Source organism: Brachypodium distachyon, chromosome 4, assembly GCF_000005505.3.
Source record: "Brachypodium distachyon strain Bd21 chromosome 4, Brachypodium_distachyon_v3.0, whole genome shotgun sequence".
Taxonomy (NCBI): domain Eukaryota; kingdom Viridiplantae; phylum Streptophyta; class Magnoliopsida; order Poales; family Poaceae; genus Brachypodium; species Brachypodium distachyon.
In genome coordinates this window covers 43,329,168-43,350,041 of record NC_016134.3, presented here as the reverse complement: position 1 = coordinate 43,350,041, position 20,874 = coordinate 43,329,168, and the positions used below count along the sequence as shown (strand labels likewise).

Genomic DNA, 20,874 nt, shown 5'->3' with positions numbered 1-20,874 from the left:
AGTTTGTTGGTCGTTTTGGATCATTCCAATGATCTTGTATTTAACAATAGGGAGTTTCTATTTTTTTTGCAGGGTCTGCATGGCTTGCATTAACTATTTAATCTACAGATTTAAAAACACGTGAAATTCAAAGAATTATAAAGGGATTGTTGTCAAAATTATATGGGTGAGGCACCGCGGCTGCAGCCGCCAGCTCTAATGTGGATCCACCATTGCGCATGGCATCTCACCGGAACTGCATTTGGCCCCCACTATAACTCAAGATGGCAATGGGGCCCTAAAACCCAAAAACCCGCGGGTTTTTACCCCATTAGGGAACGGGTTTGGGTCAAATTCAATCCCCGCGGGTTTGCTCATGGGTCAAAAGTGAAACCCAGCAGGTTTCACGGGTTCAAACCCGTTCCAGCATTCCCCGAACCCGGTACCGTGAAACCCACCAAAACTCAATATGTCCCATAAAAATGGCCCGATACAGCCCATATTTCTACCCCAAATGGTGTTGTTTTATGTGTCAAATGGTGATGTTATATGTGAGAACTATATAATGTTGTTATATGTGTGAAATGGTGTCTAAATTATATTGTTTTATCTTATTTTGGAGCTGAAACGAGTTGTTTTTCATTCATGTTGCTGTTGAAACTTTGGCTTGGTGCTGAAATGCTGGCGGGTTCGGGTTCCCTGACGGGGACGAAAAACCCGATGGGGATGGTGCTGGGAGAAAACTGAAACCCGCGACCGGGGACAGGGACGGGGACGGGTTTGGGATGAGGGTCGCGGGGACGGGTTTGGGCAGCCACTACCCGACGGGTTTCGTCCCCGTTGCCATCCGAAACTATAACGTGTAGAAATGACCGCACGAGGCTTTTGCAACCTGTATGAGTGGCATGTTACCAATAGGCTATGTGATGCATGAGCGTCATGTGTAGACTCTTTATTCTTGATCTTGTAACCTTTAAATACTTTTTTGGCACACTTTCACTTCCTTTTGATTATATATGAGGTTGCGTGTATCCATGAGCCAAGGGCCTCCTTTTCTTTTAAAAAAGCTACCTGTTACACAAAATAATGTTTGTGTTTCCTATGATTCACGTTTTTGTTCATACGATTCTTGTTACAAAAAAATTTCATTGGCTAGGACCTATCTTGCGGTATAATCAAACAATATTCGATGCAAATTCATTTGATTCAACTACTTTGTACATAGTTTGGAAAGAAGTTCTTGCTCCGTTGGGTGAAACAAAGCCTTGTTAATTTGTTTTGTACTACTTGACTAGGTTTATGTTCCTGATGTGGATTACTCCCTCCGATTCTAAATTCTTGTCTCAAATTTGTCTAAATATGAATGTATCTACTCTTAAAAAGCGTCTAGATACATGTTATTTCGACAACAATTTAGGATCGGGATATGTGCTAAATTAGCTCCTGGTGCTACATCTAGAATAGGGTAGCGATCCGTCTATCTCCCAGAATAGAAAGACACTACTCCCTCTTATCGATATTAGTTGTTGAAATATTACATGTATTTAGACCTTTTTTTTTTGCACAGATACATTCATATTTGGACAAATTTGGCACAACAAATATGGATCGGAGGGAGTACTAAAAAGGAACGTACAACTAAGTCCTTGAGAACTTCGTGCTAAAAAAAAGTCCTTGAGAAATTTTCCCCACTACGCGAAATCCGGCTCCTCATGCCATGTCGTCGGTGCAATGCCGGAGCAACGAAGAAAGACAAATGCGTGTAATGAGCAGCTGCCAAGTCGCTACAGCCAGAGCCCAAACCCCTCCATTCTGCTTTGCAACCAACTGTTGTCTATTTCAGCATTCCTTTCAAAGAGGAGAACACAAGAAAGCCAGAGCCCAAACCCCTCCATTCTGCTTTGCAACCAACGGTTGTCTATTTCAGCATTCCTTTCAAAGAGGAGAACACAAGATATCTCCGGTGCAAAGGGGCGGACCCAGCCGGGTGATTGGGAGGGGTCCGCCCCACCCAATAAATTTTAAATCTTTTATTATAAGTAAAAACTCTAAAAAAAATAAGAAAAAAAATAGGACCGTAGTGTATTTGCCCCACCCAATATTGAAAATACACGGTTCTTCCACCCAATAATAAAAATCTGGGTCCGCCGCTAGGCACAATCATCGACCACGTGCTGCTTCTTAGCATTGTTTTTTTTCCCACACTTCCATGCGTTTTAGTGCATTCTAATCTATGAATCCCTCGGTGGTTACTCGGCAGCCCAAAACGGGGCCTAGAGATCGACAAAGAAATCGCAGGTGTGCGGTACGATGATGAGTGTGTCGTCGGCCGGCAGGCCAGTCGGGTTTTGTCGTGTCTCCCACCGGCGTTAGGTTTGGTAGTAGCAGCAGCGCAGGAAGCCACAGGAACAAGAGGAACCACGATATCCATGTGCGCGCGACACGTCACGCCCACGTCTGCACCTCCGATCCGCCATTGGCGTCCAGATCGGACGGAGCCGGGCGGGGCGGGGCGGGGCCCTGCAGGCCAGTCAGCAACCACCAAGATCAACCGCAGCTCCGGCGATCCATCGCCATTATCTGATTATCTCCCACTTGTCCAAACGAAACTGCAAGTCTCCGTGCCTGGCTACGATAAATAACCTAGAGATAAGGACCGGAGGAGGAACCGGAGAAGAGAGAAGCAAGTCTCGAGAGAGGAACCGGGGGAGGTTTGGATCGATTTGATATCGATCGATCGGCCGGCCGGAGATGGAGGGGAACGGGCACCGCGAGATCCACCCGGCGGCGGCAAAGGAGAAGGTCATCATCGACACGGATCCCGGCATCGGTACCTACCTCACCCGCCTCCATTATCCCCGATTCCGCACCTTGGTTATCTTGCTTCATGCGAATAGTACTGCTGCTGAATATTCAGAGTACAGACATATTGCCGGGCACTGGACTTGGACGCGCTCCAGGATCCACCAGACCTCGCAGTTTCCTTGATCCCTTATTTCCATGTAGAATCACCAGTTTTTTGGAGTACTTTTTTTTCCCTTCCTCTTCTCGTCTGTTCTGCTTCCGCTGGATCCTGCGATGTGGGCCTCTTGGCGTACCATTCTGACTCTCTTGGAGTTTTTACTACAGTATATGTCTCAGCAGTAGAATTGAGCAAAAGCACCCGGCAGATTGACACAAGATGCTGCTTGCTTGCTTTAATCTAGGGATGGATACTAGTACCTGATCCTCCTCTCCTGTCTTTTCCTTTGAAAAGCAAGGAAAAAAGTTGCTGATTCTTGATTCCTGATCCCTTGGCCCTGCTCAAATGATGTATCTCTTCACCGATTACTATAGTCGCAGAAAACTACTGCATCCGCATCATCCTTTTGTCTGACCCACAAATGCTTGCATTCTTTGGACGGGAATATGCAGGTCCACCTGTTATATCATGCATTACATATTTACATTTACCCCAAAACAAGCCTATAATCGGTCACAGTAACTGTTTCATTTCGAAGTGATGAATTTTATTTTTTTGAAGTGACAGTAACTGTTTCTTAGAAGAGCAAATCACTGTTTCCTACTCCTCCTCCTAGTGTACTTATATCTGGCTCATTACCTGATCACCGTTCCAGATGACAGTGTGGCGATCATGATGGCATTTAATTTACCGAGCGTTGAGGTCCTAGGCCTCACCACCATCTTCGGCAATTGCACCACTGCGTACTCTACCCGCAACGCCTTGATACTGGCAAGTAGCAGCAACTATGCCATTCTAACTTTCTAATTGTCAAATGCTGTTGACCACTCAATTTGTTCATCGTCTTCAGTCTTTACTGAAGTCTCTGCTGAAAACCTATTTGGCAGTGTGAGAAGGCAGGCCGTACTGAGGTGCCAGTAGCCGAGGGCAGCGCTGAGCCTCTCAAGGTACTACTTGCAGAAATTATTGTTTCGCTACTTGTTACCACACTGGCCAAACTTTGTACAGGCAATAATTCTCATAGAGCAGACAATGTTTTAACGTACATTAATTAGTATGCAAAGCTTTGTCAAAGCGACTTCAGATTTATCCAAGATTGACAATCCAGTCTGAACCTTTGTTTGTTATGCAAATCTACAGTACCTGTTTATTTTGTTTGTATTTTTATCTTCTGTCTTCAGAATACATCATAGTCTGAACATGCATATTTAGTTTGTTTCTTCAGGTACATATACATTTGGTACTGAAATTGAAATGCCTTATATCATTCTCTGTATTGCAGGGTGGCAAGCCGAATGTTGCTGACTTTGTTCATGGATCGGATGGCATTGGGAACGTACCTGTTACTGATCCCACCACCAAGAAAGCAGAGCAAACCGCTGCACAGTTTCTGGTAGATAAGGTGTCACAGTCCCCCGGGGAGGTCTCTGTACTTGCCTTAGGCCCTCTGACAAACATCGCATTGGTATGTTATTTCATTCTTGCTTTCATGCCTCAGAATGATTTCATTTTCAGGTTATGTGTTTTCTTCTGGAGCTTAAGCTTTTCTAATTATTTCTTCAGGCCATCAAGATGGACCCCTCCTTTGTGACCAAGGTGAAGAAGATAGTTGTGCTTGGTGGAGCTTTCTTTTCGGCAGGAAATGCCACCCCATCAGCTGAAGCAAACGTAATGTCACTACTCATCACTTGTGCATTTCTAAACTCAACTTTGGTTAAATTCTCCTTGAATCACCGTCCTTTGCTGGAGATTTACAATGCTGCCGTTTATGATCCTCTGTGCAACTATGAAGTTCATCCAGTAGCACTAGTAACCAACTATAGTGATACAGACTTATGGCCTATAATACCTGGAAACCGTTTTTGGTAGGCGAAACAACACTAGAAAAAATCTATTACCTGTGCTGCATTGTACGGTGGCTGCATTGGCAGTACTCTGCTGTGAAACATGTTAGTCTGCTAGAACCAATCTGAAACTGTAATCTGACCAGACTAACATATATGATCACTTCTATTGTCTGCAGATCCACAGCGACCCGGAAGCAGCCGACATAGTTTTCACTTCAGGAGCAGACATCTACGTGGTTGGCCTCAACATAACCACCCAAGTCAGCTTCACAGGTTTATTCATCTGTACGCCTGAAACTGACACAGACCATACCAAACCCAATATAAAATCAATGATCCACTTCGAGAGGTGCTTGTTAACAAAACCGATCGTATCGACCATGCATCTGAACCTAATTACTGATCGATCGCAGACGATGATCTCTCGGAGCTGAGGAACTCGAAGGGGAAGCACACGCAGTTCCTGTGCGACATCTGCAAGTTCTACAGAGACTGGCACCTCAAGTCCTATGGTGATCCCGGTACGTCGTCGCATCTCCATGATCTAGAAATTAAAATAAGGTTCCAGAAATGCCGATTCAGATTCAATGATGAACCCACGATTTACGCCTCGATCCACTTGTTTCATCAGCTGTGTTCCTGCATGACCCGGTGAGCTTCGCGGCGATGGTCCGGCCTGAGTTCTTCACGTTCAGGAAGGGCGTGGTGAGGGTGGAGACCCAGGGTATCTGCAGAGGGCACACCTCCATGGACATGGGGCTCAAGAAGTAATAATGAATCAAAAACTGTTCATCCTTTATAACATCTTTCTTTGCTCTAAACAACAGTCTGGCTGGCAAGTTTTGGTTATGTTGGAGATTTTTGTTGCTACTGATACTGATCGCATCGCTGTTGATTTGGTGCAGGTTTAACACGGAGAACGCGTGGTCTGGCTTCTCGCCGATCTCGGTGGCGTGGACGGTGGATGTGCCCAGGGTTGTCGCCTTCGTCAAGGAGCTTCTCCTCAATTAAGCATCAACGATCCATCTCAGCATTGAGTGGTCTGTAAACTGTAAATTATTCACGATCGATTCATACGTATTCGACGTACTGCTGGCAATTCTATGGTGGTCATTAATTATTGCATGCGATGAATTCGCAAATTATTCGAACTTCGAATGTACATGAATGGGACAATCCATGGAGTTAGTTATCTGAAGCTAATGTTATCTTTTCTCAAATAAAACACATCAGTAATCGGTTCTGCAAGAGTTTTCCTTTTTCTTTCCACATGCTCGTCGTCGTCTCGTCGAGAAGAACGGATGAGTAAGCTAGCTTTGCGATGCAGTGCCTCGTAGACTAGCGGATTAGCGGGCACATGTACTTACTGTTGATGCACGCTACCTATGGAATGCTACTACCGCTCAAAGCCTCTGATGATGGGTTAAATTAAGAACGGTGCTAGCTTTATTAGGTTCATGGGATTGCGATCCGCAGATGCATATGCTGGCCGTGCATCCCCAAAAGCTAAGATTCTCATGCCCAGTTGATGAATTCCGTTCCGTGCAGAGAAGGCCAGGAAATTAAGCTAGAACGGTACTGTGTGGAGCAGAGGAGTCTGACTGACCGAGGAGGATGGAATTCTGATACCCCAATTGGACGTTTCTGCTTGCCCCAAGCATCATCGCCGTACCATGCTGCATAGTCAGAGGGCAATGCCGCCTACATGTCATGTGTACGAGTACTGCATTGCCAGCGATCAAGATTCAAATTGGATCCCCCTGACCACTCGAACAGAGCAGAGGCCGATGTGGAGGCAAGAAAGAGTTCAGACTTGGTCCCAGCCGGAACCGGAAACGAGACAGCTAACATTTCCGGGCTTGCCTGCGGAGAGAGGGAGGCTGATGGTGCCATGTGTATGTGTGCTTTAATGCAGTGTGTGGCCCCACCTGGCAGGGACCCGTACGTGCGTGGCATGCATGTACATACAACCACGATGGCGGCGGCGGCGTACATGGGCTGGCCGGTGGGCCGGGGCCGGGGCCTGGGTAGGTGGCAGTTAGCCGTCGAGGTCAGAGACGTGATCAATACCACACACCTGTACACCACCACACATATATCTATACATATTGCACGAAAAGGAAAAAGATCATCTCGCTCGCGCAGCGAGAGTGTTGACCCGATTTTTGGAGAACGGCGTCCGGATAGATACACGGCTACGGCTTATTGCTTCGAGGAGGAAGGAATGATTCTTTCTCCGTTTCATAATTCTTGTCTTAAATTTTTCTAAAAATAAATATATCTATTCTTAAGAAACGTCTATGTACATATAATATTTCGATAAAAATGAGACGTAAGACAGCAGCTCGATCCGTTGAGCTGTTGCGACGTACGCACTGCACGTCTCCCTCTGTCTATCTGGTCAAGCAGTGCACGGCGAACCGCGGAATATGCAGCTATAGCGGCAGCCAAGGGATCGATCCAAAAGAGGGAAATGCCATTATATTGGTGTGTATAAATACTAGTACAAGGCAGGTCCTCTAATTTGCTTACCCATCCGGCCATATCCCACGGTTGTACTACGTCCCACCACAAACCGCGCCATCGCGTGAAGAACACGAGAGACGAGACGAGACAAATTAAAGCCAGGAACAGGAAGAGAGACCACCAGGCCGGCCGCGAACGAGGGAGCCAGCAGCAAGCATGGGCCATCGTCTTCCTCGCCGGAGCCTCCCGCCGATGATGGCCTCCGCCGCCCTTCTCTGTAAGCCAGCCTCACCTACCTCGATCACAAGCTACTAGTACGAATTGAATTGATTGCTTCGCTCCCCATGAATTAACTACGGGCGCGCAGGCCTTCCATCTGCCTTTGGTCAGGCCGGCGCTCTCTGTGCTTCTGCGGTTCATTCATTAGTTGATTATTAATTGCTACACCTACCTCTCTGACCGACCGACCGACCGATCGGGCCTTGCAAGGTCTGGCGATGGCGGCGCTCTGGCCTGCTGCATCGGCGGCGGCCATGGACGACGGCTGCAGCAGCTCCGTTCGGAGGAGCCCGGCGGCGAGTAGTAGCAGCAGCAACAAGAGGAAGAAGCAGGAGGAGCAGAAGTTGTGGGTGTTTGGGGACTCTTACGCGGACACGGGCAACCTGGGCGACCTGGGCAGGGAGCTCACGCACGCCTGGTACGACCCCTACGGCCAGACCTTCCCGCGCCGCCCCGCCGGTCGCTTCTCCGACGGCCGCGTCCTCACCGACTTCGTCGGTAAGCACTTTATTACCACCTCTTTTAATTAGTACTAGTCGATCGTTAAGTACTGTTATAATTAAGGAGTAGTGCCTTCATCAGTAAGCCCGCGTTAAATCTGTAAATGTTAATTGGTGCTTACTGTATACGCGTACGCTCGCGCGAGAAGAAAGACGAACACATGGTGGTGGTGCAGTAGTACGCGTTAGTAGTAGGAGTGAGTAAATATCGCCACTTGTAGCTAGGATGATCAGCAGTCGGTTGGTTGGTCCAAGTCGACTCCAATCCAAGAAGGCAAGAAGCGCGGCTCTGTAGCGCGCGATCAATGGACAGATGAGGGCCATGGATGGACGAATTGAAGCGCGTGGATCTTAATTCGCATTCATGGCGGGGTTCGTTGGGTGCTACCGCTACGGAGTAGTACTACCAGTGGTAATCTCCTTCCCGCTGGCTAGCTGCCGTGGAATGCTACGGCCGGCCTGATCGATCCACATGCATTTAGTAACCTTCAATCCACACTACCTTGATTCAGAACTTTGATCGAGCAGTTGTTTGTTCCTCACCCAAACTGCTATACTCACGTACAGCGGTAGGGGGGCGAAATGTTTTGGCTGTGTTTTAACTTTTAAGCTAAAACTACGAGCATCTACAACGACAAATTAATTTTTGTCATCATCTCGTAGCATATATACTTGTTTGATACTGTAAGTATTAGTATAATTTTTTTAATAACTTTGGCAAACTTTAAGAAGCTTAATTTAGGAGAAAGCTAAAACAAAGGTATATTAACGATACAGCCTTGCTTTTGCTATTTATTTGTAACTAACTTCACAATTTCACAAACAAATTTCTGGAGGAAATATTTTAATTAATCAGGGACCTAAGGGCAACTCCAGCGGGGAGAGCTGTATTATGTCTGTTTTGGATTCCTTTTGGTCCGTTATCCGTTTGGCCCTGTCGGTGCCCCTCAACGCGGCCTCCATTTGATCCGCTTTATTAGTCATAGACATGTGAGAACCCTGGAAAAAAAAATGAGTAAAAGAAGAACGAACGCAGTGCAAACGATGTTGTCCTTCTTGACCCATTTTCAATCAAAATTTGAGCTGGAAATGGGTCATGACGGACAAAAAACGGACCGCCGTGGCCGCAAATGACAAAATGGGTCTCCTTCTCCAGCTGCCCTAAGGTACCTAGCTTAACAGCACCACGCGAATGCATGCTGCCGATCGCGACCGGCAAAGTGATCGACCACTTGACGTGTCATTCCCTTTTTCATGTGTCCACACCGATAGATGGAACCAGCTTGACGCACCCACATGCATACGCTAGCCCGACTTTTGTGTGCATGTGTGTTTCACCTGCTCTTGTTGTTCCTGATCGAGTCGTTGCAGCAAGCAAAGCATGCATTGCATGCAGTCCACTCCGTACTCCGCCGATCCAGCATGCAAATTTAAATTGTTACGAGAGCCGTACTTACATTCCCTGTTCATTTGTTGGTTCCAAAAAAGGTCTTAGCAGCTAATTGCATTGCACATGAGGACCGAGTCCGACATCTCTTTATCAATTAAACCGACATTCTGTTGCACGATCAATCAAATCTAGCTAAGCAGGCCAGGGCGGTAGCCGGTGCGTCACAATCAACGATTTTTTTAGTAAACGCCACAATCAACGATTTGTTAGCTAGTAACCAAACCTAGCAGTATCACAGATCTTGCTAGTGCAAACATGCAGTATTAGTGGGTAAACTCGACATTGCGAATTGGCTCAACTCTCTCGTATGGATAGTAGCCTAGCTAATTGTTCCGGCAGCTTAATCCGTTGATCACTGGAGGGAACCTAATTTTAGAGAGAAAAAATGAATCTCCTTTTTACTGTTAAAAAAAAGGATCTTTCTCGTACTGACAGGGGTGGCGTATGTGTGTAACCGATTCCTTACCACATCGGCCTCACTAGCCGGACAGCTAGCATATGCAACATTTCCAATTGAGAAAAAAGTTTCAAAAGCAAATCTGAATCTGCTTAATTAACTACTACTCCCTCCCTCCCATAATACATCTCTTTCTAAAAGACGTCTAGATACGTGTAATATTTCGATAAAAATTATGAAAAGTAGGGAGTACTGGCAGTACACTAGTATTCGTACATCAATGTCAGAAAGTGTTGACTGATTTTGGCGACGTCGTCCGCCGCTCTGCAGCCTCGGCGATGGGAATGCCGACGCCGGTGGCCTACAAGGTGCGCCGGGGCGCGCGCCCCGGGATGCTCGCGCGCGGCATGAACTTCGCCGTGGGCGGCGCCGGCGTGCTCGACACCGGCAACTTCCAGCGCAACATCAGCGCCCAGATCGACCTCTTCCAAGCCCTGCAAGCTGGGCCGCAGCGGCGCCGCGACAACGACAACAACAACAACACGTGGACTGCGCTCGTCGTCGTCTCCGGCAACGACTACTCCTACGCCTCCAGCGGGGGCGCCAGCAACGACAACAACGGCACCAGCGTACTTACACATTGACTCAATCCCCCTGCAGTCAAGATACCGATGATCGACTGAAGCTAAGTTTGCAAACACTGCAGGCTGCGATCGCGTACATCCCGACGGTGGTGCGGGAGCTCCGGGAGCAGCTGCGGCGGCTGCGGGACGAGGCCGGGATGAAGAAGGTGGTGGTGACGAACCTGCACCCGATGGGGTGCACGCCGGTCTTCACGCGCCGGATCAACTACACGGGCTGCGACCCGCTGGCCAACGCCGGCGCGGCGCAGCACAACGCCGCGCTCGAGTCCGTGCTCGCCGCCCTCGACCCGGCCAACCGGACCTTCCTCCTCCTCGACGTCCACACCCCCTTCGCCGCCTTCCTCCTCGACGCCGCAGACGATCGCGACGACAACAACGGCAGGTTCGAGAGCCCGCTGCGGCCGTGCTGCGAGAGCTTCAGCAAGGACGGGTACTGCGGGCAGCAGGACGAGGACGGCAAGCCGCAGTACACGCTCTGCGGCGACCCCGGCCGCCGCTTCTACTGGGACGACGTGCACCCGACGCAGGCCGCCTGGGCAGCCGTCGCCGACAGCTTCAGAACCACCGTCAACAACTTCCTCTCCACCTGATGATAAGAGTTTCAGACGAGAACCAATTGGCCCTGGTTTTGGACGTGTGATCGCAAAAATCTTACTACTACCGGTACAAGTTCACTAACCAACACCCGCTGCTCTCTCTCCTGTTCCCTGCTTCCTCCGAAACAGGAGCTTCGAAAATACTACTACTACTACAACAGCAAGCAAGCTGCGCCAAAGGCCTAGTGTAAAATTTGTTTCATTTGCTTTCTTACCAGCAACTGCTGCTGGTTTTCCTTTTCTCATCTACTGCCTCAGCATCGGTGAAACTTTTCACTTCTTTTTTTCTGCGCATGGATTGAATCCAGCATCGGCATCAAATTCAGTTCTCGTAGACTAGCGAATAGTACGCCACTCTGTTTTAAATAAAAAGGAGAGTACAGAAACAAGGAAATGCACCACATGTACAACTTGCTCGCTAAAAAGTACAGTAAAAATCAAGATCTTGCCTATGGACCCAAAAAAGAAACATCAGTTCATCTGACCTTCCGACAGATATACGGTCACACAATCATCAAGTGACCTCGCTTTCTTTCTACCGTTACACAGGCGCGTCGCAGCTAAAGACTGGTTAATAATAGTGCTTCGCCCAGGTCACCTTGATGAACAGGAAGGCTACCAACTACATGCAGAATCAAACCACCATGGCAAGTTCTCAAAACAGATATGTTGTATGCAATTTTCCTATGCTTACGGAGGGGTCAGTAATAAATCTCCAGCAACCAGGCTGGGCAATGGCAGACATACTAGGATTGGTTTGCTACGCCCGTGTCCTTGGCTTCTATTGCTGGAGGTGTCACGTCCATTTTATCAATTTTTGCCTCAGCACCTTCGTACTCCGACAGCAGGTCCATAAACTCGTTGAGCAGCCGCTGAACTTTGCGATTGGTTGCTATCGAAGGAAGTATATCTTCTCTGAGAAGTTTATGTTTCTTCATTCCCTGCAAATTGCAATCAGGAAGTTTGGAGATTGAAGAGGGGAGAGGGCAAACAACACGCGGTTGAAAATAATAGGGGAACTATTATGCCACAAATTTAAAGCAATTTACCCCTTTAGGTTGTCTACAAATGAATTAAGTTGTGAAGGTTATGTGGACCCCAAGTGTGTAAGTGGATGATGAACTTTAACGATCAATATAAAGTCGCAACCTAAGATATCATATAACTAAACGAAGAAAGGTATGCCATGGCATCTAATAGACAGAGAGCCTTACAAGAACATCGGGATCCCACGATGAGTTCTTCGCCTCGGTAGATGTAGCATCAACCATGCCCATGGGAGGACCAAGAAAGGTCTCACAAACTTCACGTAGGCGAGATTCATCTGCTTCTCTGCAGGTACAAGCCTTTCAGAAAAGCAGGATAGAGCATACTTCAAAGAAATCTCTCAATTAATTTTAACAGATAAGGTTGATGCTCGCAAAAGATGCTACAATTCTACAAAGATGATTATGTGGAGATGCATGCTGAATAAAAGATAGGGATCTAACCTTGCCAAAAACCTTATGTATGCTAGGAGGCATTGACGATATTCTTGTGGAGACTTCAAAGCCAATGAAGCTGCTAGCTGGGTCTCGAGATGGGCACGTGTCTGCACCCCGTCATCTGTAACCCTGAGGTAGAAACAGTCACGCAAGTATGTCACACAAGCACCCCATTCAAACAGGCAGTAGCTTGTCAGAGAAATTAGTTTCAAGCATCTACAGGACTAAAAAAAGGAAGCAGTCTGCATACCTGCTCCAAATAGGCTTTCTAGCCATGAATTTTCCTAAATCGATCTGCAACTTTCCTAGCTCTCCACCTTGAGTAGAACCCAAGTTAAGTGAGCTAGAAAAATTTGATGCTGGAAAACAATCATCGGCTATCCTTAGCCAGCACTTCATGTTCATGTCATAGAGAAAAGAATGACGGTTGACAAGGGTAACCAAGGGCGAGCCACATTTTGAGAACTTGGCAGATATAACCTTTACTGTGCCTGTCATGTAACAAAGCAAGGTCAACTTCAAAGAACCAACATACATCAAACACTAATTGAGATACAGCAAAGTGAACCGAGGATTCGATGTAAAATGCTTACCAGCATCTTTTGCTGATGCCTCATCTGGAGAGGCAACCAAAGAAGCCAAAGAATCTTGCAAAATGCAAGTCCTGTTATAGAGGTCCCAGATGTACATTAAACCTCTCCTTGTTACCAGAAGCAATTTCCAGCAGTTATCACAATCTATAAAAACGGCTGCAGAGCCCATCATCATCGCTGGCATTGCTCGCATTCCACATTTTGTGTAAACCTAATCAATCCGGAGTTGATTGGAGAGTTTAGGGCTAACATATTGTCCGTATAAACAAAGCACAGGAACAGATCAAACATAAAAATGATAGAAATTTGACTAGGGGATATAACTTACCTGCAGGCAACCATCTTCAGAGCCAACTGCCCAGAAGTTTGCATTACCGGCTAAGACAGTAACCTTTCCAGAAATGCGATCTGACCAAAGAGTTTCTGTTCCTCTTGTACATCTAATCTCAGTTTCTTTTGTAGAAAAGGCACCACCAACCCCAACCACGTCACCTGCAGAACGTTCTACCGGCTTTGCTTCAAGGCAAACTGACAAAGAATCTTCATGGTCCTTATTATTGGATACATTGATAGAAAGCTCAGAGCAGGATGATAGAGAGCCTGGAACTCCAGATCCAGCATGTTCAACACTCAACCTTCCATCATTGCCAGTATTAGCTGAAGCTTTTTGAATAACAAGACTCTCACTAATGTTAGCCCTTGCTGTGACGCCAGAGCGTTCCCTAACTCCACAGTTATTACAGTTACCTGTAGTACCATAGGATGATCTTATTCCATTCTCTCCGGGGCGCATTCGCTGATCTAGGGATGAGAAATCAACAACTTGATTCTGAGAACGATTTGATATGTTCTCCTGGTTAGAAGGAAATCCAACTGCCTCTGGTATTATTCTTTTCCGACCATCAGGACGTCGATATTCCCTTTGTTTCACCGGACTAGATACACGGGGAACTTTATTAGTGTCATCAGCCGCTTGACCTGCTGTTTTCTTCTCGTCTTCAGCTAGAGTTTCAGGAGCTTTCTGATTTTGCACACTAGGAGGTGGTTTAGGTACATCTGCAGAAACTTTGGGGGGGACTTGAAATTGCTGGACACCGGGTGTAGCCTTCTTGCCAGCCAATTGTTTCACTGATGCTTCTTCTAGCAGCAACTGCGCAGGGCTTTCAGCTAGATTTGATTGCCTCCCTCTAACATCACCGTATCTACTCCTCTTCAATTCATCCAGTTTGGAATCGCTTAGCCTGTACCCGAGCTCCTTTGCTTCAAAATGGAAGTTGGCAACCGAACCATCCAGAGAGCAGGCGAAAAGGGAATAACCATCAGGGCTCCTGTTAAATAAAAAGAACAGATCCACCATGAGCCACATACATGGCAATACGGATTATAGAGATACAGTAAAAGCATCTTACCAAGATAAATCAACCACACTTTGAGTGAAGAAATGCTTTGCAACAAACAATGGTCGGGCACTTGCTGTAGTCCAAACAGTAATAGTTCGGTCTTGACTTCCAATAGCAATAACGTTATATGGTTGATGTTCTTTTGTTGATGCCTTTGATGCTCCATTGGCCCATCCAGCTGGTGCAACTTTCGCGTCTTGACCAGTAGCTAAATTCTTACGGAACATTGAGTGATTAAACTTCACCACCACAACTGGCGCATTATGTCCCAAAAAGTCAAACGTTGCAGACCACTCGCCTCGTTCAAGCACAGGGGCTGAGTGCCTAGGTTTCTGGAAACCATGAGTTGTGGTTATGAAGTGGCCACAGGGCGACCAAGCAAGCCGCCTAAAAAATGTCGAACCAAGCTGTGGAACACAGAAAATTAATCTTTTTCAGTAAGAAAGGCTTTTCTGCATATAAAGACTTGTTGGTAAATTAATAACATATGTCATGAAACATAACGTACAGATTTTGACCAATGGCCCTCGGTCTTGTGAGCAAGACTCCAGTCGCTTGTGCGCCATATAATAACAGTCTTGTCATCTGACTGGCTTGCAATGAAAGATCCAATAGGATCCCAAGTAACCCCCTTAACTAAGCTGGAATGCCCTCTCAAGACGGCAGTGCAAATACCGTTGGCCATGCTCCAGATGTGAACAGTATTATCCAAGCTGCCGCTTGCCAACGTTGAGTCATCAGGGGACCAATTAAGATCTACCTACTTCATACATAAGAAACAGAAACATGTTTAATCATAGAACTTGGAAGACTGAAAAGAAGACAATGAGAGCTAAAGATCAGGTAATCAAAATCTGGTCATGTTTTTGAAAATATGGAGAAAGAGAGTGCGAGTGGAACTTTGTCAGATAATTACCACATCCGCAGTATGCCCTCTTAAGGTCATAACGACCTTCCAATTCTCTATATCCGCAGGCTCTCCACTTCCAAATTCGGATGTTCCTGAACCAGCTTTCTTTTCATGAATCAGGATAGCTTGATCATCTGATCCTGAAGCAAGATAGCGACCATTCTTGGCCCATCTCACACAGTTTACTGATCCAAAATGGTCTCGTATTGTAGCCAGCAATCTTTGATTGGAATCATCATTTTCATTGTCTTTACTCACTGATTTCATGTTCCATATGCGAACCTATTTTAAGAAAAGCACACAAATGGAGATTAGCAAAGAGCAGGTTACATATAAAGATAAAGCTAAGCAGTTAAAGTAGAAAAAAAAAGTAGAAGACTTGATGAAAAATTCTTCAAATATGAATTAACAAGTTAACAAAATCTACATGGCAGAATCCACCACAGTAAAACCAAAGCCAAACGAACTCAGCAAAAGTAATGATAAATAATCAGCTATTTCAGTCGATAAATTATGACTCGAAGCTTCTCTTAAATACCCCCGTTAGTAAAAGGAAAGGCTCAATTTCCACTGTAAGAATTCAAGGTTGAGCCCTACATTTTTCAGGGTCAATCCAAGAGTGCAGCTTAATCATCATAAGCAGGTTCCTATAAGTACTTAGAGAGCCAACTCCAGTCATGGACAACAGTGAAGAAGCACGAATCAGGCAGCATCGCTTGAGAGTCGAGACAGACAACCATACAGATTCACCTAATCCCAGAATGACGCAAAGTCGTGCCGAGAACGGCATAAAAGACAAGCATTTGTTGCCGCTACTGTGCTAGGTCACACTGGCGCGCACTATTTCCATCTACACTTGAACCTCAACGTCAATTTACGGTTAACAATACTAAGCTTCGCACAACCAAGCTGAAATTCTTACTTGGAAGCTCAAATTACACAACGAGAAAAAAAAACTAGCACAAAAATAGGTTAGGCACCTTCTGGTCGCCACCGCCTGTGGCGAATCGGAGGCCGCCGGGCTGGATGTCGATGGAGAAGATCTGCAGGCCCTCATGGCGAATCCAGCTCGGCTTCTCCGTCAGCATCTTCGCTCTCCTAAGTCTCTCGCCGCCCCCCTGGTCAAAACGACGAGCTCATGACCTGGCCGAGCACGCCCAAAAACCCTAGAAACCACGGGCGGAGGACCCAGTAGGGCAAGGTAGGGCGGCCGCCCTACCTTGATTTTTGCCTCAGTTACGAATTGGGGAAGATTATGAAACGGGAAGGGCGGAATCCATTCGTGTGGTGATGGGAGGAGAAACGGTCGGGAGCGAGAGAATCGAAGGGGAGATCAACCTGCGCTGTGGAGGCGCTCGAGCGAGGAGGGAGACGAGCTAGACAGGAGGAGAGGGGGTATAGCTTTTCCTTTCCTTTTTTTGAGAGGAGAGAAACGGGCCTGGCCCGGACGCGGCCCGGCCAAGCCCGACTCCTCCAGGCCCAGCCACGACACCGTATGGCCAACTATTTAACGAGTAAATGAGAATACACCCATGAGAATAACACCAGTGCTCATATAATGTTTAAGAATACGTGGATGAAAAAAGGACAAGCTCGGGTCAGATGTAGTAACCGTTGCATCAAGTTAATACAAATTATTAAATCGTTGTTACATGTATATTTGTTTGGTCCTTTAGAATTTGTATTTGCGTCTCCGTATAAAATAAATATGCAAAATTTTAACTAATTTAACTTTGAATCATTTGAGGAAGCGATGGCGATGCTTGCCAAGCTATGCATTTGGACGGGGTCTGAGAAAGACGTTGTAGGAGGCAGTGACGACGAATCAATTGTTGCCTACATCGGTGGCCAGTCTTCGACGGCCACGCCCGTTTGAGGTGGTGTGTGTAGCATTTCAACGTGACTTTGCGCAATCGACGACGATATAGCCTGCAAAAACTGGTTCTGTGAGAGATGCAACTTCCGCACTCTTAGTTATTTTGGCTATCTACTGTTGATGTCCATGTATGATTGCTCATTGATGTCTTAACTGTTGTACATTTACTCGTATTTCTTGTTTAATGAAACTCGATAGAGAAATTATATTACTTAATTACACTATATATGATAGCCATGCCCACGTGGTATACTATCGTTTTATGAGTTCTGATTTTGACAGACTCATATACTATGTTTCAGATTGTGTAGTTATTTCTCATAAGGTAGCATATCTCTCGAAGTACGGAGAAGGGTGTTGTTTATTAGCCAAATATCTACCTGATATTTTTACATCGGTAAATATGAAGATATCTTTGGAAGCAAAATATAACCATAGTTTTACTCTTATAAAGATTTGAGTTGTTCATCGTCTGCTCAACGCACCAAAGAACAGTTTGCAAATCATTATAATTGTCATATATTTTATGTTATACATATTTATATTTACGATCTTTAGATAATGATTGATTTGACATATAGTATGATGAAAAATAATATTTAACATAAATATCACTACATGATATATCACTAGTACAATGTCCGCGCGTTGCCACGACATCTTTTGGAATGACAACAAGATAATTTGACATTCAATCGAAGTAAATAAATTAATAAGTATTAATGAAAATGTCATTTACATTCAAAATATACTTGTATTTAATCAAAGAATCTTACGAACCTAGCATTGGAACACATGAACAAAATACAAAACACAATTGAAAGAAACATATGCACTGTGTCCCAAAACAAAATACTTTGCTCCTCACCGAAACTCAGTGTCAAAATTGTTTTGAAGTAGTGTAGTCTACCCGCTACATAAGAAAATATTGAAAAATGAATATTTTGAAAATACATGTTCTTCTCTCGTGAGTTCTCAACAAGTGATTCCTTATACGATGTAGAAAAAAGGTGATTCCTTATACAGTACACTATATTTTTTTAGATGCCTCTTAAACATGGAGCACATCCGTCTGCGACCTAGTCTTCTATTTTTCCTTTGTCCTGCTCCTGCTATTCCACGACCACGAGCTGCAGGATGCAACGCCGCCGACCAGCGGCTGGCAGACAGATGCAGGAACCGAGACCTAGCTTGATAGGCAGACAGTACAGCGAGGCGCGCAGCCATGCCCTGCTAGTCGTGGAGGCGCCGACCTCCAGGCTCCCTCCACTGCCTGCTGCCGTTCAGGTTCCGGGCGCTGCCCGCTGAGCAGCGTGGCATACTGCCATGAGATTGAGGCATGAGCCCGTGAGCCGCGCCCGCCCGCCGTGTATCTTCGTCCCTCCTCCGATCTTCTTCCTCTTATAGCCTCCCTGGACGATTGGACCTTGGACGTGCCATCGAGGGACCTCGCGCCAATCGATTCACCGATCTACTCGACTGCGCAAGCGGAGCGATTTCCAGCCCACGCAGACACAACGACTCCCAGAGTCCCAGTCCCAGGCAGCCAGGTTGTGTAAAGGCAAACGACGGCTGCTCCGCCCGCCTCCAATCGCGAAGATACCGATTTAATCTTTTAGTTTTTAAGATCTCCATTTAACCGTGAATCCAAGCACACAAGCAATGATACCGACTTCAAGATTTAAAACAAAAGGAAGGCCACGGGCTGAAATTTCACATGATGATCAACGCTAATTTCTGAGAACCACCTCTCAAAAAAATTACAGACAACCAAATTTTAAAAAAGCAGGCTATCTGCAGTGGCTCGAGATCGGCCTCTTCGGCGGAGGAGGTGCTGAACGCCTCACCTCCATGGCCATCTGTAGGAGAGTACTCCATAGTTTAGAGAAACCGGGAGAGAGAGAGAGAGAATAGATCTAGAGAGGGAGGGAGTACTTGCGGCGAGGAAGAGACACGGCCAAGGATGGCCGGATCTGCAGCACGGCAAGAAGAGAGAAGAAGAGAGAGAACCAGAGAGGAGAAAAGAAGCCCATACGTCGGGTCGGCCGGATCGAGGCTGGCGGTGTCTGCCGGTGCCGGGGAGGAGGAGGTCGGTGGCGGGGCCAGATCCTGCGGCCTCCAAGCCGGGGGCGGAGGACGGAGGAGGCCGACGGCCTGGGCGGATCCGGCAGTCTCCAGGCCGTGGGCGGAGGAGGGAGGAGACCGAGGCCAGGTCGCGCCGAGGAGTGAGGAGGCGGGAGGGCCGGCGGCCACGGGAGGAGGAGGAGCAGGGGTAAATCCGTTTTTGCAGAAAAGTCCAGTTCCGTCCTTAAATAGGACTGCACGTTGATTCTTGAAGAAACGAAGGGCTAGAATGCAAAAAGACACCAACGGACGTAACCCAACGACGGAAACCTTACTCCTTTTATTATTAGGTAGAGATAAGATGTACACACAAAAAATTGCATCCTAAAAAATTCGAAAAAACTAAATTTATTGAAATATATTTAGCAAACTTATAAAAATATTAAATGTGATATCTATATTAACTCATAGTGTTAGGACAGGAATTCGCCATACCTCAAAAAATTTCTGTCGTCTGCCAATGCAAAACCCTAGTTCGGTGACTCACGCTTCGAACTGGACAAAAGTATATAAACATGTATGTGATCCATATTTGTACAAAGAAGGCCACTAACTCATATCTCATAATAATATAAAGTGCAACCGGATAACACAAAGTAATACATTAGAGCGAAGAGACACCAAACACAACGACCTAAGAAGGAAAACATGAAAATGAGGGTGGCTTGACAGAGAAATGGTTTTATCTGTCCCGGTGTCTTTCTTTTCCCTAATGTTATTCCTTTTTTACTCTTTTGTTCTCGAGTCATCGCTTTAACTTTTGCTCCTCTGATCTCTCTTTATATGCTAGAGACCTGTGTTTGTTGCTCAGGCTTGTTATCTTTACCCTTCAATTCCTTTGTTTTTGTAATTAGTTTTGGACCTGTTTCTCCTACCCTTCTTAAGTAATGAAATGTGAGGAGGAAGAATTCAATTGAAAAAAGGAACAAAAACAAATCGAATCAAAATGAAATCGACTTGAATTTTAGAAACTCGAGAGAAAAAAAAAGTACTCAATGCGACGTATAGCCTGCTTTGAGATTCATACCAATCCATCATTTTTTTTGCTATTTTAAAAGCATCCAATGGGTAAATATATGCAATGTGCCCTAATGCTTTCCCGAAAGGTTCTAGACCATTGTCATAGAGACAAGAGCAGACCGAACACATTTCAAAAAAGAAAATCAATCCTAATTTGAAATTCACGAAACACAGTCAATGTTTGTGGTCTAGTATGAGATCAGACGTGGATACAAATTATATACAGATTCAATTCAGTTTGTAAAAGGGAATTGTGTATAGATGAGGTAGTAACAATTGTTTGTTAAAAAATTCACCACATTTCATCTTCTCTCTAAATTTGGTGAAATGGGATCTTGATTTGCGGA

General features: G+C 45.9%; 3 protein-coding genes across 5 annotated transcripts; 2 read left to right on the top strand and 1 right to left on the bottom strand.

Annotated features, from left to right (window-relative positions):
• Positions 1-2,497: 2,497 nt before the first annotated feature.
• On the top strand, positions 2,498-6,036 carry LOC100828037 (probable uridine nucleosidase 2). 2 transcript variants are annotated; one of them, XM_024455214.1, is made up of 9 exons: positions 2,498-2,809; positions 3,597-3,712; positions 3,829-3,888; positions 4,224-4,406; positions 4,505-4,609; positions 4,965-5,073; positions 5,202-5,309; positions 5,420-5,555; positions 5,694-6,020. In XM_024455214.1, the coding sequence occupies exons 1-9, from the start codon at positions 2,731-2,733 to the stop codon at positions 5,797-5,799; spliced, it is 1,002 nt and encodes a 333-aa protein (XP_024310982.1). In that variant the 5' UTR covers positions 2,498-2,730; the 3' UTR covers positions 5,800-6,020. The 2 variants fall into 2 exon arrangements, with proteins under 2 accessions (XP_024310982.1, XP_003578679.1); XM_003578631.3 differs by having other exon boundaries at positions 2,505-2,809; positions 4,965-5,061; positions 5,694-6,036.
• A 1,232-nt stretch (positions 6,037-7,268) lies between these two features.
• LOC100822268 (GDSL esterase/lipase At5g03610) lies at positions 7,269-11,365 on the top strand. 2 transcript variants are annotated; one of them, XM_003576816.4, is made up of 4 exons: positions 7,269-7,531; positions 7,622-8,031; positions 10,211-10,509; positions 10,587-11,365. In XM_003576816.4, the coding sequence occupies exons 2-4, from the start codon at positions 7,752-7,754 to the stop codon at positions 11,112-11,114; spliced, it is 1,107 nt and encodes a 368-aa protein (XP_003576864.1). In that variant the 5' UTR covers positions 7,269-7,531; positions 7,622-7,751; the 3' UTR covers positions 11,115-11,365. The 2 variants fall into 2 exon arrangements, with proteins under 2 accessions (XP_003576864.1, XP_010238533.1); XM_010240231.3 differs by having other exon boundaries at positions 7,273-7,531; positions 7,744-8,031.
• Positions 11,366-11,539: 174 nt separating this feature from the next.
• Positions 11,540-16,889, bottom strand: LOC100827726 (protein HIRA). Its single transcript, XM_003578630.4, has 10 exons — positions 16,488-16,889; positions 15,514-15,789; positions 15,106-15,357; positions 14,607-15,004; positions 13,526-14,525; positions 13,198-13,408; positions 12,855-13,095; positions 12,611-12,733; positions 12,335-12,452; positions 11,540-12,061 (listed from the first exon to the last, which is right to left on the bottom strand). Exons 1-10 carry the CDS (start codon positions 16,593-16,595, stop codon positions 11,867-11,869), a joined length of 2,922 nt encoding a protein of 973 aa, XP_003578678.1. The 5' UTR covers positions 16,596-16,889; the 3' UTR covers positions 11,540-11,866.
• Between the last annotated feature and the right edge of the window lie 3,985 nt (positions 16,890-20,874).

Excerpts from the sequence above, each read along its gene's own strand:
- LOC100822268 (XM_010240231.3), top strand. The coding sequence starts at position 7,471 with ATGGGCCATCGTCTTCCTCGCCGGAGCCTCCCGCCGATGATGGCCTCC. Across the intron at positions 8,032-10,210 it reads CGTCCTCACCGACTTCGTCG|CCTCGGCGATGGGAATGCCG; the intron begins GTAAGCACTTTA and ends GCCGCTCTGCAG. Across the intron at positions 10,510-10,586 it reads ACGACAACAACGGCACCAGC|GCTGCGATCGCGTACATCCC; the intron begins GTACTTACACAT and ends CAAACACTGCAG.
- LOC100827726 (XM_003578630.4), bottom strand. The coding sequence starts at position 16,595 with ATGCTGACGGAGAAGCCGAGCTGGATTCGCCATGAGGGCCTGCAGATC. Across the intron at positions 14,526-14,606 it reads AGTGTGGTTGATTTATCTTG|GAGCCCTGATGGTTATTCCC; the intron begins GTAAGATGCTTT and ends TTTATTTAACAG. Across the intron at positions 12,453-12,610 it reads TACATAAGGTTTTTGGCAAG|AGAAGCAGATGAATCTCGCC; the intron begins GTTAGATCCCTA and ends TTGTACCTGCAG.
- LOC100828037 (XM_024455214.1), top strand. The coding sequence starts at position 2,731 with ATGGAGGGGAACGGGCACCGCGAGATCCACCCGGCGGCGGCAAAGGAG. Across the intron at positions 3,713-3,828 it reads CCCGCAACGCCTTGATACTG|TGTGAGAAGGCAGGCCGTAC; the intron begins GCAAGTAGCAGC and ends CCTATTTGGCAG. Across the intron at positions 5,556-5,693 it reads ATGGACATGGGGCTCAAGAA|GTTTAACACGGAGAACGCGT; the intron begins GTAATAATGAAT and ends GATTTGGTGCAG.